At 53.5% G+C, this 15,344-nt stretch overlaps 5 protein-coding genes across 5 annotated transcripts; 3 read left to right on the forward strand and 2 right to left on the reverse strand.

Annotated features, from left to right (window-relative positions):
- Positions 1–885: 885 nt before the first annotated feature.
- On the reverse strand, positions 886–2,037 carry N0V96_008271 (uncharacterized protein; the record flags this gene model as incomplete). The annotated part of the gene is made up of 2 exons (XM_053192764.1): positions 886–1,870; positions 1,931–2,037. 2 exons carry the CDS (start codon positions 2,035–2,037, stop codon positions 886–888), a joined length of 1,092 nt encoding a protein of 363 aa, XP_053049704.1.
- Positions 2,038–3,108: 1,071 nt separating this feature from the next.
- N0V96_008272 (uncharacterized protein) lies at positions 3,109–4,805 on the forward strand (the record flags this gene model as incomplete). Its single annotated transcript, XM_065758273.1, has 3 exons — positions 3,109–3,285; positions 3,349–4,626; positions 4,677–4,805. The coding sequence occupies 3 exons, from the start codon at positions 3,109–3,111 to the stop codon at positions 4,803–4,805; spliced, it is 1,584 nt and encodes a 527-aa protein (XP_065613028.1).
- An 864-nt stretch (positions 4,806–5,669) lies between these two features.
- N0V96_008273 (uncharacterized protein) lies at positions 5,670–7,337 on the forward strand (the record flags this gene model as incomplete). Its single annotated transcript, XM_065758274.1, has 2 exons — positions 5,670–5,901; positions 5,953–7,337. 2 exons carry the CDS (start codon positions 5,670–5,672, stop codon positions 7,335–7,337), a joined length of 1,617 nt encoding a protein of 538 aa, XP_065613029.1.
- Positions 7,338–7,443: 106 nt separating this feature from the next.
- On the reverse strand, positions 7,444–8,363 carry N0V96_008274 (uncharacterized protein; the record flags this gene model as incomplete). Its single annotated transcript, XM_053192761.1, has 2 exons — positions 7,444–7,899; positions 7,998–8,363. The coding sequence occupies 2 exons, from the start codon at positions 8,361–8,363 to the stop codon at positions 7,444–7,446; spliced, it is 822 nt and encodes a 273-aa protein (XP_053049701.1).
- Positions 8,364–9,487: 1,124 nt separating this feature from the next.
- On the forward strand, positions 9,488–10,608 carry N0V96_008275 (uncharacterized protein; the record flags this gene model as incomplete). Its single annotated transcript, XM_065758275.1, has 4 exons — positions 9,488–9,653; positions 9,715–10,106; positions 10,175–10,522; positions 10,603–10,608. 4 exons carry the CDS (start codon positions 9,488–9,490, stop codon positions 10,606–10,608), a joined length of 912 nt encoding a protein of 303 aa, XP_065613030.1.
- Between the last annotated feature and the right edge of the window lie 4,736 nt (positions 10,609–15,344).

Raw genomic sequence — 15,344 nt, forward strand, 5'->3', positions numbered from 1 at the left:
CTTCCGTATAGTCTTGAGGTGAATCATCATTTTCAAATTTGTGTTCAAACCGTCTCGAGGACACGGAAGCCATCAGAATTGTGGCAAGGCACATTTACAGAGCTAAAGAACCACTCTGGGTACCTTAATCCCAGGTCTCATTTGACAGAGGAATGACGTGGCCGGCTTGTGCCGAGACTAATGGGCACTTTTGACGGTGGGAGAGGTCCGACTGCGCGAACTGAGGTCGTGTGACGACGGTACGATTAAGTGGCAGTATTCTGGGCAGATCCCAGTATTTATCTAAACTTTGAGGCAATTCAAAGGAAATGCAGATTGTGATCAACTGCAAGCAGCAAACGTAGTTGTACTCGATACCCCCTTTGGCGGCGGCCACAACCGGTGAAACAAACGTTCCCCAATCATAAATTCAAAGTAAGAGCCTAGATTGCTCACATCTGTATTCTATGACATTGATAAGCTTCCAAATCTGATCAGTTGATGCTCCCAGTTCGTCCAATTTCTATCTAACTTTAAATTAATTCTGTCTATTATCTCTGGAAGTGAAGTCGTTCGTTCTAACTCGGAGAACTGTATATAGGGAATTAAAGATTACTGAGAAATTGAGATGAATTCCGCTTAACAATGTTGGCCTAGCCGCGAGATGCAACAAGGGAAACTACAATGCTTTGAAAGAACGTAGCGTTTGTACAACATTGAGAGGTTGACTTTTCATTTGTTTATTTCCGGCTTCGATGGCCTTATGCTCTTTTTCTTCCCTCTCTATACATACCGTAAGCACGTTTCCCAAGCCACATGTTACAACATTAAAACACAATGAAGTCTGATATACGTAGCCAAATATGGTGAAATTCGAGGCGAATTGATGTTCGGTGGCCACTCGTGTCATAACTCTAGTCTTTCTGGTGGGCTCGGGGCTTTTCCGATTCTACAATCACCAAATTTGGGCAGAATTCCAACGGGATCGGAAGATCTCTTGGAAGACCTTGCTCCCTGCAAGTACCGTCTATCCAGCTCCTCACCGAGCTTATCGTGGCTGACTGTAACATCAAGCCAGTGCTGATTCGTAACGTTCTTGTCATGCACCCAGACATTGCAACCATTGCACTTGCCTTCTCCGTACAGAGTGATAGTATTGTATCCATATTCGTTGCCAAACTTGAAAAACTCGCCGAGTCCTCCCACAGCATAAAGCATCGCGACCGGATCGAAAGACCACTGCGGCTGGTAATATGTGTAGAGTATATACGCTGCCCGTACAGGGTCAGTCTTCGGTCCGTCAGCCATGAGGGGGCCGCCTGAGCGAACTGAACCCCCAAGCTTGAACCCGGCGTAGACAATGGAACTTGTCCAGTTGTGAATCACATGTGCTGTCTGATAGGGATCGTCGCCCCAAAAGTTGAATTCGAATCCGTTTGGGTAATCCCCGCCCATGACGACGAGCTCCTTGACCTTGGCCTCGACTAACTCGGGGCCGGACAGTGCGGACCGTGCATCCGCGGTGGAGTTGAGGAGCCCGGAGAGGTTGTGCAGGAAACCGATGGAGGCTATGGTGACGGAGTCGTCTTCCGCCTCGGAGAGGAGCTTGCGGTAGAGGTCGACGGGGTCCCAGGCTTCCTCGGCGTCGGAGATGCTCTCCGACCAGTACGTTGCCAGCTTACTGGCGAACTCGCCGGCCCGCTTGGCCCAATTGTCGAAGAATGGGACGTCGTTCAGCGGACGGCGGGCACCGACGGGGACTTGAGCATGGTCATAATGGTTGAGGATGGCGGATGCTGCTAGCACTGAATAGGAGGATTGGGAGTTGATGTTGACTCCCAGGAGGTTGATATCTGGAGATGTGGCACCGAGAAGAAGAGCCGCGGCATCACTGGGGGATGTTAGAGAAGATTGAGTTAATTCCAGATGGAAACGAGGGAAACAGACTTACTCGCAATCACTGAATAGGTCTGTGTCAACTATGAGATTCTTTTTTGCTGACGAGACAGTGGCGACGATGAAGAACACTGTCAAGAGGCACGCAATGGTTGTCGGCATGGCTCAGCCTTGCCTGGCAAGATCCGGGTGTCTAGCAATATAATATGTCTAATATGTCTGATGGTGCACTGGCCAGTGTCTTGGCACAAAGCAGAGGTTCTTTCATGATCATCTCATGTCTAGGGCCTTCATAAAGAGGACGAGAGAGCGCGGGGAAGTGAGATACGTAGTTACATATGACGAGCCAGCTGTTGTCAACTGGATGCTATGAGAGCCGGCTGCCAAACCTGAAATAGTTGTGACTCGTTTTAGCGCCATTAGTGATCGATCGTCTTCCCCGCCAGCCCGCTAACGTCCGCTGTGGGCCGAAACATCTCATCCTTCCCCCGTCTTCGAAGCGAAACTTTGAGCCTCCCATCTTCTTAGACAGCACTAGACCTGCACCGTTGGCATTGAAGCTTCACGCCAACCGTCGACCTTGTTGATCTCCATACTCGGCGTCTCGGAGATACAACATATTCATCTTCCCTGAAATCTTGGCCATGCGATGCCAACGCCCCGAAAAACATGAGGGAGAGTTCTTCTCCATCAAGCAATGTCGATGACGCACGAGGGTCTCTCCTCAAGCTCGGCTGAGGGATGCAACCAACAAATAAGGTGCAGACAGCTCGAACCGGACGAGACAATGCGCAACTTGCTGGGTTACAGGCAGATCCCCCACACGTTAAACCCACCAGGATCGTTCGGTTCCCCTCTACCACAGTAAAGCTGTAGTCAAACACTGGAACAAAGTGCAGATCGGCATGCGTTCCGACTGCCGTTTGGTCATCAAAGCCAATCAAGACCGCAGAGACGCTTCGCCGGACGGATTGCGCCATTCGAGCTGAGTGCGACGTGGGAGCTGCCGCCGTCTGAATACCACGAGCCGTAACACGCAAAACCTACAAAGTGTGGCGACCGCGTCCTGTACATAAGGCGCTGATCTTCCGCGAGACTCTCCGCACCTAAGCTCTGAAACCTTTGAGGTTCTTTGCTCTTTAGAAAAGACATCAAGGTTGCTACAGTCAAATTGTCTTTCGCATCGTTTTGCAGTCCCTCTCTTTCATAAGGCACAGATAGGATCGCATCGAGATGGGCACCGATACAGATCCCACGCGAAAGCTCGACACAGCGCAAAAGGTTGACTCGCATTCTGCTGCGGTCCACGATGGCGGCATTGAGATCCATGGCGTCGACGATGCTGCCATCATTCCCAAGGGTGCTCTAGATCCTGTCTACGAGGCCAAAGCCCGTGTACTGAATCGCGCTGTACGTTGCCGTCTGGGAGTAACTTCAAGACTAGAGCACACAACCGCTAACTTCTGGCCCAAGATTCAAGACATCGGTATGGGTTGGTACCAGTGGCAGCTCTTCATCGTCGTCGGATTTGGATGGGCAAGCGACAACCTTTGGCCGATCGTAACGTCGCTCATATTCACCCCGATTACCAACGAATTTGGTCCCTCTCGTCCGCCCCTACTTACACTATCGCAAAATATCGGCCTTCTGGCAGGTGCCATGTTCTGGGGCTTTGGCTGCGACTTGTTTGGGAGAAAAGTGGCTTTCAACCTGACCCTCGGTCTGACTGCCCTCTGGGGTATGGCTGCTGCCGGCGCGCCCAGCTTCGCAGGCATCGGCATCTTCGCGGCCTTCTGGTCGTTCGGTGTTGGGGGCAACCTCCCCGTCGATTCGGCCATCTTCCTCGAGTTCCTCCCAGGAACTCATCAATACCTATTGACAGTACTTTCCATTGACTGGGCCATCGCCCAAGTCATTGCCACTCTCATTGCGTGGCCCCTCCTCGGCAACCTCACCTGCCAAGAAGGCGCAACTTGCACCAAGGCCAACAACATGGGTTGGCGATACTTCCTGATCACCATCGGCGGCTTGACTCTGATCATGTTCCTGATTCGATTCGTCCTCTTTACCATCTACGAATCGCCTAAGTACCTCATGGGCAAAGGCCGCGACGAAGAAGCCGTCCGAATCGTTCACGAAGTTGCCAGGCGGAACGGGAAGCTCACGTCATTGTCGATAGAGGATCTGAGGGCATGCGAGCCAGAAGGATACGTCGCGCGTACCGACGCTGCCACGGCAGTCAAACGAAATCTAGAGAAGCTCGATCTTAGCCGAATACGTGTGCTTTTCTCTACTCGCCGCCTGGCTCTGAGTACCGGCACAATCATGGCCATCTGGGCGCTGATCGGCCTAGGCTATCCTCTCTATAACGCCTTCATACCGTATATCCAGGCCACTCGCGGAGCGGAACTTGGCGATGGAAGTACCTATTTGACCTACCGCAACAGTCTGATCATCGCGGTGCTGGGCGTCCCCGGAGCGCTGCTAGGTGGCTGGCTAGTTGAGCTGCCCGCGCTGGGTCGCAAAGGCACACTTGCCATAAGCACCGTTGCAACCGGAGTCTTCCTTTACTGCTCGACTACGGCTATGACCAGCAATGCGCTGCTTGGCTGGAATTGCGCCTTCAACTTTTGCAGCAACGTCATGTACGCGGTGCTTTACGGCTTTACCCCGGAGCTCTTCCCCACTCCGCAGCGCGGCACCGGTAACGCGCTCACGGCGACATGCAACCGCATCTTCGGGATCATGGCTGTAAGTGCTTTGTGCGAAGATCAGAGGGTCAATACTGACACAACCCGCAGCCCATTGTCGCCATGTTCGCTAACCTCAAGACGTCGGCTCCAGTTTATACTAGCGGCGCGCTCTTCATCGCAGCTGGACTTTTGGTGCTTATATTACCGTTTGAATCGCGGGGAAAGGCCGCATTGTAATTCCTCCTCATGAACATGTAGACGCTCCGTCAGTGTTTTGTGCCCGAAGACACGCTAGAAACCATTCTGGCCTTCCTCTCGGTGCCGGGGAAGGTATACAGTACCCCTCGGCCTCTTGACATGGTACTATGAAATGATCATCGACACCGCGAGTCACCTTCATGATGTATTGTCCAACTATCAACGTCGGCACGAGGCCGCTCCGGTACTCGGCCATTGCCCGCGGAGTAGGGTAACTGCGTATCTACTGCTCAACAAGCTGCACAGCCGTGCTCTTGGCGAGCGAGGTTTAGAGAGCCTCCAACCCGAACATCGGCAACTCGATATGAACCCGTGGACCCATTGCAGTCTTTCGGAGAGATTCTATACGTCAATGGCGGAAAGCACATTTCGCTACGGGGGGCCCAAAGTCTTGGCGACATGGTCATTGCCCACCGTTATCTGCACCCACGGGGATTCCCCCGCTTTCCCCTCATCTTTTTCTACTGAGCTGCCTCATCCAGTTTCGTTGCCAATGTCAATACTAATTCAAATCGGACCTACGATGAGAGCCTTGATGGCTTTCAGTATCCCACTGCCGGTCAGCATCGGTAATTCCTCCGACATTGGTTGAATTACCAACCATCAGCTCTGGAATGAGATCAGCCAAGCCAACGGTCATGTCAGGGACCGTCTCCCGCCACGCGTTGACGAGCCATTTTGTGCTGCGTGGTGCTACGCGACCCCATCGCGGCTTTGGTGCCTTGCAAGAATAAGAAAAACCTTAAAGGGGACGAAGCCGACCTTCTCTGGAGCAAGACTATCAGATCCTGGCGCTGCTTCGCTCTGGTACTGAACTCTCACAACCGCACATTGTCCAACACGATGGTTGCTACATCTCGCCTAAGCCTCTTTGGCTTGTCCCTACTCTCGTCTGTCCAGGCGGCTCAGTATGGGTACAACCACGTAACTGTGCGCAAGGATACAAACATCGTCGCAGCCAACTTCAAGGATATCGAGGGCTTCGACTTGCTGTCGCCTGCGTTTTTGACCCCGGACACGATCCCCGCAGGCTTCTCTGATGGCACACAGGGCCCGACAAATGACGACCTTCTTGGTGAGCTTTCAATGAGCAGCTTTGTCTAACCAATGGCTAATAAATCGGAAGACTCTTTTGTTCAAGACTTGGCCGATAAGAACGACTGGTTGACTTACAACAAAGCCAACTTCACCTCGGAGGAAGGCCGTCCGTTTCCTTACCTCCACCTGTCTTCGATAAAGCTGTCACGCAGGATTTCTAACTCGACTGGCAAGGTCAGGGTTTGGGTCCAAGGTGCCGTCCACGGAAACGAGCCAGCCGGCGATCAGTCACTTTTGGCCCTCCTCGGGGCTCTAGACGCGAACCAGACATGGGCCGCGTCGCTCCTTGAGAAGCTCGACATTGTGATCCTGCCTCGGTACAACCCCGACGGTGTTGGCTACTTCCAGCGCACCCTAGCCACCAACTACGACCCCAACCGCGACCACGTCAAGCTCGCCCGCAAGCAGACCCGCGACATTAAGACCCTCTTTGGCGAGTTTGCTCCCCACGTCGCCATCGACATGCACGAGTACAGCGCGACTGCCCGCTACGGAAGCTACTACCACGCCGCCGACGGTCTCTTTTCCGCCGCCAAGAACCTCAACATCCACCCGGACATCCGCACGCTGTCCGAGGAGGTGTTTGCCAAGAACATTGGCTCGGCCATGGAGGCCCGGGGCCTGCGCTGGGAGCCGTACGTGACGGGTTCCACCAGCACCAACCCGGCCTTCAAACCGACCTTCGCCGAGGCCGGCTCGGACGCAAAGATTGGTCGCAACGCCATGGGCCTCACGCAGTGCGTCACATTCCTCATTGAGATGCGTGGCATTTTCCTCGCGAACCAGGAATTCCAGCGCCGCACCGTGGCCGGCCTGACCATGGCATCGAGCATCATCCAAACCGCCGCCGACAACGCCGAGAAGGTCTACACGACCATCGAGTCCTCCATCGCCGACTTCGAGTCCTCCACTTCTGAGATCGTCGTGACAGACTCCTCGCCGCTCGTCCAGCGCACATTCAAAATGGTCAACATCAACAACGGCTCCGTCACCGACGTGCCCATCAACTTCCGCTCCACCACGCCTGTGACGGCTAATATCACCCGCGCCCGCCCCGAAGCCTACCTCATCCCCGTCGCCTGGGCCGATCTCGCCGAGCGCCTGCGCGTGTCTGGTCTCGAGGTCGAGACACTGAGCGAGCCGTATGTCGGCAGCGTGGAGGCGTACGACATCACTTCGGCTGTTTTTGAGACGGAGTACTACGAGGGCGTCGTGCGCGCTACCGTGACGACGGAGGCGCTGACCAGGGAGGTGAACTTGCCTGCTGGCAGTTTCCTCGTCAGCACGAGGCAGAAGAACGCTGCTCTTGCGTTTGTGGCGCTCGAGCCGGAGAATATCGATTCGTATGCTAGTTTTAACATCGTCCCTGTTGAGGCTGGGGATGAGTATCCCATCTACAGGGTATTGGCATAATTGCGCCAAATGAGATGATAGACACATAATTAATACAACCATTGGACGGCATCTCATCATTGCAAACAATTCCAGCAAGAGCCCCTGTGTTTGAAAACATGCTCCATCACGCCTCAAGCTTCCTCCGCCACTCAATCACCCCAATATCCTCCCTCCCCGTCATAAACCGCACCCCGCACCTCAACAACTCCGCCAACACCTCCATCTCCCCTTCGTCCCGCGGCCCGTAGACCATGAGATACGAATCCGCCAGATGCAATCTGTTTGCCAAGAACGAACCCTTGGGTAGGGAGAGGCGGTGACGCTCGGCCCAGCGTTTTTGGATGGCGAGTTTGGCGTCGGCGGGGGAGAGGTAGAGGTGGATGGAGAGGTCTGTGTGGTGGTGGGCTATTTCGCCGCGGGCGATGACGGGTGTTGATTGGGATGAGGATGAGGATGTGAGAGAGGAGAGGATTTGAGGGTGGAGGAAGAGGGCTGGGTTGTTTCGTTCGTAGAGGGAGAGTTTTGTGGTTAGGAGGGATGGGTTTTGGGTTACTGCGTTGGCAAAGAGGTTTTCGATGAACTAGAATATTGTCAATTAATTCATACTTGATAAAGCTCATCTTACAGGGGCATAGAGAATCGTCATAGTCCGAGCAAGGTGACTCGTACGATACTCACCTCTCTCATCTTCTCCGGCGCATGCTGACTCAACTGCCGATGCGGCACGATCCCGCTCAACTCGGCTCTCTCCCCCTTCCTCTCAGGTAGTTCCCGGATCTCGGCGTGGGACCCATGGTTCGGGTAATCGCCCGTCCAGGTGGCCGAGCTTTTGGAGAGGGCAAAGGGGCGGAGGCCGAGGGTGACGAGGAGCCAGCCTAGGGCGTTGTGCGGAACGCCGCCGGGGCCGAGGGCGATGTAGGCGCGGTAGTCACGGTAGGCTACCCAAAGGAGGAAGGGTGTTGCGAGGGTGGTGAGGAGGGTTGGTAGGGTTGAGCGATTGCGGAGGGAGTGGAGGAGGGTTGTGAGGCTTGTTGGTGATGACATTTGGTTGTGTTCGTGAGATTTTGGTGTTTGAGTACAGAGCAGTCTTGAGGTAGTTGAGATAATGAATGGGTAATTATTAAGATGAGGTGGGAGCGAGATGCGTGAGTGATGATGAGGCTGAGATGAGAGACGTTCGGGGACTTTGGGGAAGAGCGGGCGGGACATCCGGGGAAGCGGGGTTAGTCAGCCCGACGGCCGTGCAGGCGCTCAGTCAGATGCCTCCGAGGGGGTGCCCTCGGCTTTTATGGGTCGATCCGACGGCTTCAAGATACCTGCCGGTCTCTTGAGTTGCTGCTTATGGAGAATATCTTTGAAACATACCAAGACCAGAGTCATACTACACTCGTGCTGTGTCTACCCTTCACTCTAGGTTGACCCACTGGAGAACGTTCTCTGGGAAAGATTACATGGTCAACTCAAGAGGAGTTCGTCGACCAAGCGTGGGGTATTATCTAGATCTATTAGTGTTGAAGGTATAGTATCACGACTCAAGAAGCAGCCTTTCGGTATTGTCCCTGGCGACTTGCTAGGAATCAAGCGACTCTCGGTCTTCCGATCAAGCGGCCAGACACATCACATGAAGTTTGTCTTCGTTGAACGACACACTACGTCCGCTGCGCCCAACTCTCATTCTGACTCTTCGGACTGCATGGATTCCGCAAATAGCCAATGAGATTAATCTCAAGATTGACAGATAGTTGATACAATAGTAACAATTAAGTTTAAGCTTTGTCCAGATTCTGGCGGAAGCACGCACATCGTCCTTGTCTTATTTATCTTTGAATGTACTGCTTTGAGTACATGGACATTGTTCCCATATTTCTTTCAGCACAATATCTTAAGCCTCGACTTTCTATGAACCGTTGAATAGTGTCATTGATTATTCCCAATGAGATGACTTCGTATATCACCAATGTTTCTGCTCCTCGCCATCGTTCAAGAAAGCGTGTTTAAGAAGTCAGCATTGCAGGAAAGCAAACAACAATCCAAGCCCATCATCTCAATACGACAACATCTAGTTCCAATTCACATATAACTACCCAAGCTCCATTACCCTCTTACACGCAGCCCGTAAACGAATCTTGACAAACATTCCCTTGCTCACCAAGCACCATCATATCACTATGGACCAACTCAAAAAGCTTACCCGCCGCGTAAAAGCAGCCGTCAACGACAGCCCCCCCTCCTCCCCCGAAGAACCCCCTCGATCCTTCTTCAACACAACTCCTCCCCCCCTCCTCCGCCGCGTCTCCAACCGCCTCGCAACAGGCCTCAAAGACCTAACAGACCGTGGCCCCTCTCCCTCCCCTTCCTTCCGCCCTCCCCCAAAACGAGTCCTCCAGCAGCCTAGTCCCCATCATCCGAAGCCTATCTCGCCGCGGCGCCGGCGCCGGCGGCAGAAACAAACCGATCCCCCACCTACCGTACCGCATCCCGGACCCGGATCCCATGGCACCCTTTGGCGGCGGACGCAGCACGAACCCGGGCGCCGTGAAGCATATCCGCGATAAGTTTGTCCGTTGGACGGCGCGTCCGGACGGGGAGTACGACGCCCGCTGGAAGGGCGCCTGTATCCCGACGGGCGAGCACGTGTCGAATATGCTGGAATGGTATAGCCATTGCGACGTCTACGAGTTTCCCTTCATCGGCACCGTCACTCGGATGAGCTGCGGCGCCACAAACGCATTCTACTTTGTCGAATTCCAGCCCAATTCCAGCCCAATTCCAGGCCCGTCGGCCAGGGTAAGTCGTCACCTCTCCCGCGACAGGTGATTCTCAAACTAAGCCTGCCCGTCTGTCCCCATGAAAAGCTCGAAGCCGAGGTTGCGGCAATGGTGTTTGCCAGGCAAGTATCCCCGGCCGTGGTCCCTCAGATCCTCGTCTTTGATTCCATCGGTAGGAACCCACTCGGGCTGGAGTGGATGATTATGGAAGTTCGCACCGGGTTCCCTTTGCTCAGTGCATTCGAGGAGAACTACATCCTCGCGGCGCACGACCTCAACATGGCTAAGCAGGATACCGGTTTGGAAGGGTTCGGGGACATATCGCCCGAGACCATGCCGTCCCTGAGCGACGAGGACACCAAGTCCATTGCGAAGGAAGTACAGCTATTTCTTTCTGAGCTGCAGAACTCTCTGCCGACCGTTCCAAAAAATCAGGTGCGTATTGGGAGTCTTCGTATCGACTGGTCAAAGAAAGAGTTCTTCACCGGTCCGATAGTCCACCCTCACTTCTACAGCTCTGACAGATATTGGCAAGTGCGGAACAACGGGCCTTTCAGATACATTGAAGATTACATCGACGCCTACACTTCGGTATGGGAGCCCGAGTTCAAAAGCCATCCCGAAATCAAAGTGCGTATACGAAAGTTGCGAGAAATTGCCCGTGCAATGGCAAGCCGTGTGAGGTTCAGTATCCTAAACCCGATCATGGTTGAAAGTACTGGTGGCAGCGTGGATGGCTGGCCCGTGACGCTAGTCCACCCTGATCCTCACCCAGGTTACATACTCTTTAACGGAAACCGGAAATTGGCGACCATCATGGGTTGGGAGGATGCGGTGCTGATACCAGCGCCGTTGCGAAACCTTCCCGTGGCATTGGATTGGGCCATGCAACTCCACGGAGTGACTGATGCCATTGATCCTATGCAAGTGAATGTACTTGAGGCTTTGCCCATTCGCAAAGAGCGGGTATTATTAACATTGCAGGAATGGGCGAAGAGACATGTCTCCAAGTCATTGGAACCTGTGATGAATTTTCAAGGAGGGATCGATGCTTCTTTCCAAGCACTGAAGATAGCCTGCGAGGAGATGATGCGGCGGAGAAGTATAGACTGGATTGAGCGTGTCCATTCCCAGCTCGTTGGCCAGTCTCACGGATAGAGAAAGGTAGGTCAAGTTTTGTGAGAAGTCTTGTGAGCACAAGAATGCTTGGGTAAGAGAGAAGTTCATAGACAACCCAACACACCACCATGCAAGAGATTCTATCAGACCGACGTGCAAAGTGATGCCGCGCAAGGGTGTAGACAGCCTCAACTCTGGGAGGAATATCTACTGCGCCACACCAGTGCAGTCAAATGAACGAGATCGAAGTAGATCTCGGGTGACGGCTGTCAGGAGGAGGTGCTCCGGGGCCCACGCATCCATCACATTGAGGATAAATAAGGCTTGGCAAGGTATCCTTGTGAGTTCGTGGGGCCGTCAGCCGCGTGAATCGAAATGGGAGCACTGACAGGGATGGCAATGAAAATGTGGTTGACTGTAAAAGAATACTTCACTACATAGGTACCAAGTCCTGAGTCTTGTGACAGTTCATGAATCTTGGAAGAGGGTATGCAAAAGCAAAGCGGCCGTCAGGTAGAGGCTTCGGGCCGCTCTGAAGTTAGAAGGGAGATTGCAGGCCGAAGGAAATGAGTTCATGGTTTGGTGATGCAGTGGCGTGCCGAAAGACAGAAGAATGGCGTCACAGGGAGCTGAGATATCCGTGAGGTGCATCGCACTAATGACCGGGCTTTGACGTCATGGATTGCACGCTGGTGCTTTTTTGGGGCTGGCCGCTGGTGGTGGTGTGTGTTTGACTGTTTGCTGGTCGATCGCGATTCCAGAGAAGGAGAAGTATGAGGGGAAAAAAAAGATAGAAGAAGACGCTATGCCATATGTAGCGTCCTAGGCCACAAGAGACCAAGGGGATGGCGCGCATCAATGGGATTGGATACGTGGATGCCAAAAGATAATGATGGCAAGAAACCAGATCTTGATAGAAATGAGATGGGGAGATGGGGACAGCTGGACAAGCACCTGAGAGCTCACAGACTTGACATTGACAAACCTGGACTCGACAGGGCTTGAACACGTCTAGACTAGGCGATTACGTGTCAGTGGCCCGTAGCGGCATCCACCGCGTGACGAATTGGGAGCATTTGACAGCAATAAAGTGACAGAAGGGGAGGTGATCGTTGGGCGACGTCGTCTGAGCAAGGCTTGAACGGGTTGCGATTCCGCTGCCAATGTGCCAATGATTGGCAATGCAGAATGCAGAATGCCATGGGTTCAATGTTAGGTTAGGTTAGGTTGGGTTTTGATGGAGATCTGGAGACTGGAGTCCTGGACGCAACACTTGCCAGATCCTTGCATCAGTTTATTCCGAATGCCGTGATGATCCCGGCCTTGGCGCGTATTGTTTGATGAGTGGAAGTGTGGCGTATTTGGCGAATTAAGCAAGTATTGAGGGATGAGAGATTGAAGAAGCCTAGACGTTCTGTGGCTGTGAAGGGGAAATCATCGAGTGTGGCCGGGGTTGAGTGTATATGTGTGTATGTGTGTGTGTGTGTGTGTGTGTGTGTGTGATTGAAACACAGAGAGCATGCTGATGCTGCAGCTGTTGCGCAGCTCTTGGGATGCTTCGGATGCATCTGGTTGGGAGGACGGTTACATTTTGCGCAAAGGATGAGAATGCATAAGGGAATAATCTCCAGAACTGGTGAGGCGTTGAGAAATCGTGCGTGAAAATTTGACCGGCGGCCATCGTTCAGCGGGAGGCAGAGACATGTTTCTTCCCGGCTCATGCTCCTGCCTCCCGTCCTCTTTCTGTTGGTTGGTCAATGGATAATGGCAGGGAAGGAGCAAGGACGGGGAGGGAGGAAGGAAGGAAGGAGGAGGAGGACGGGAGAGGCTAGAACCGAGCTGAAGTGGGGCCAATCAAGTACCATCGGGTGCCCCATGTAGCTTTGTAGCGTTGTACCTCCTTCCGCTGCACGTTCAAAAAAACCAAGCGCGGAAAGAGAGACGTTTAGCGTGAGGATGCCTGTCGCGTCCAGACCCGCGCTTTCGTTGACATGACGACATGGCCAACACCACGCCATTCAGATCGAGGATGTAAACTTGTTGGAAGTCGCGATGGGTTGCTGAAACAGTCGGAAATCCCATGTGCCTATGTACCGCTACCACTGCAGTCTCCCCGTGGCCTCTCCGAGGCAGCGTGTCATCTCGATCCAGTCCGAAAGTGGGCAGAGTCTTGTTTGAGACACAACAAATCAACGGGATATTGGACAGGGCTTTGGGCCATCCACACCGGCGCACGCAGCTCGAAGCAGTGCAGCACGCAGCACATCCCTTCTGCATCCCGTCATATCCTGGCGCACATCATTCAGTCAGGTCGTCCAAAGATGCCAGAGTCCAATTGGCGATTCACGAGGACGACGGACGGTTTGTTCCACAGCTGTCTGGCCTAAATGGCACCTGATGAGGAATAGGGAAGATGATAGTGGGACAGAGGCTAGTATCCTGGGGATCGGGACTTGTGAGAAAGACAGTAAAGTAACCACTTTCAAGCACAGCAGGGAGACTCTGTGGTGATACGAGGCATTGACTTGAATAGCGTCCGAATAGTCGAGCTATCCACCGTTGACAATTTCAGACAGCGCCTAGCACCAAACTCTCCTAGGTGATCTGATATCCGTACCCAGTAGTGCGACAGAGATCCCATCACGAGGGGAGGCTGGGAAACGGTTGTCTGAGAAGCAGCCGCCCGGACGCTTGTACTGTACATGTACCAACTTGCCGTGCTCCCTATCCACCAACCTGCCTGACCTACATCGGACCATTTTGCAACAATAAAGGAACCCGACAGTCGCGAACAGCGGCGGCTGTGTGGTGCGGAAGTTGGCAGGAGTCTAGACCGTGTTTTTCCAAAAGTCTGCATCATCCACAGGATAGCCCGGAGACGTCTTGCCGGTGAGATGTGTCCACTGTTCAGTCACTCCAGACCCAATGCGTCGATGCGGGTGGTGTGTTGCTTGGTGAGAGAATCGAACAGGGTGAAAATTATCGACGATGTTCGCTATGCTCTGCGATGGACGATGGACGAAGTCGAGATGTTGTCTGTCACCCAGACTGCGCAAAACACACCAGGTGGGACCGCTAAGAAAGTGGGTGCGAATCTCCCCAGGCCACTAATGCGAATAGGAGAGGTGCTAAAAAATGCCAGTGCTTCGCCAGCTGGAACTCAGTCACCTCAATCTTGCGCTCCAATTGCTTGGTGCTTGGCCCAGCCGAGGCGAAGCAGGGGATACGCATAGGGGCTGGATTTCTGAAGCAAGCACCTTCGCAAGCAAGGCAGGGGCAGGCAGGTTCAGCTGTGGTTGTCCTCGCCTCTTTCCGCTTGGATTTTGTATTCATCGGCAGTGCACGCGCCGAAAAGATACATTGTCCTCAGGTAAGGAAGGTACCTACTCACCTGGTCTGAAGTTCTGACGGGTGCGGGAAGGTACCTGCCTGCCTCCCTCCATCCAGGATCACAGCACGCACCTACCTGCCAAAGTGGCCGATGACGTAGTGCATCAAATTCCTGCCCCCTTCCTTCACGTCACCGTCACCATCGCCGAGTTCCACGACCAGACCAGAAGGGACCGCCTGGGGCACCCACAAACACCAATTTTTTGCTAGCAGGGCCACGGAAGGCACGCAGGGAAGGTACCTTGTAGCGGTATTCGTAGATACACAGCTCATCCAAGGGGAGGAAGGAACCATTGTGAGCCGGGCTGGAAGGACCAAGCTCCCACTGCACCTGCCTTCTCCTAGTTGGAAAGTACCGGGCCCGCCTCCTGCTGGCTAAATCACCGTAGTAAGGTGGACGAACGCCTGCCACGCGCGTTGCTTTGCCGCCTCCCTTCCAAATATTCGTTGGCCCAGTTTCATTCTGACGCAGGCTTTTAAGTCAATCCTGACCAGGTTCTATTCCCTGGACACACACGACGCCAGAAAGAAGGTATAAACACCTCCTCGCCTACAGTGCCCCCTTCTTACAGACCTCTTCCTCTTCTTCCTCATCGATACGATACCTTTTCCTGTCTCACCCTTTTTGAACAGGAACACAGTCTTGGCGATTCTTATTATACCCAATTTCCCTGTGATACCCCCTCCGAAATACCCAATACCACGAATTCCCTTTTTTGTCCTGTACGCCACTACCGATAATCACCCT

The sequence above is a fragment of the Colletotrichum fioriniae genome, assembly GCF_027942845.1.
Source record: "Colletotrichum fioriniae strain IMI 355084 chromosome Unknown scaffold_10, whole genome shotgun sequence".
Lineage (NCBI taxonomy): Eukaryota > Fungi > Ascomycota > Sordariomycetes > Glomerellales > Glomerellaceae > Colletotrichum > Colletotrichum fioriniae.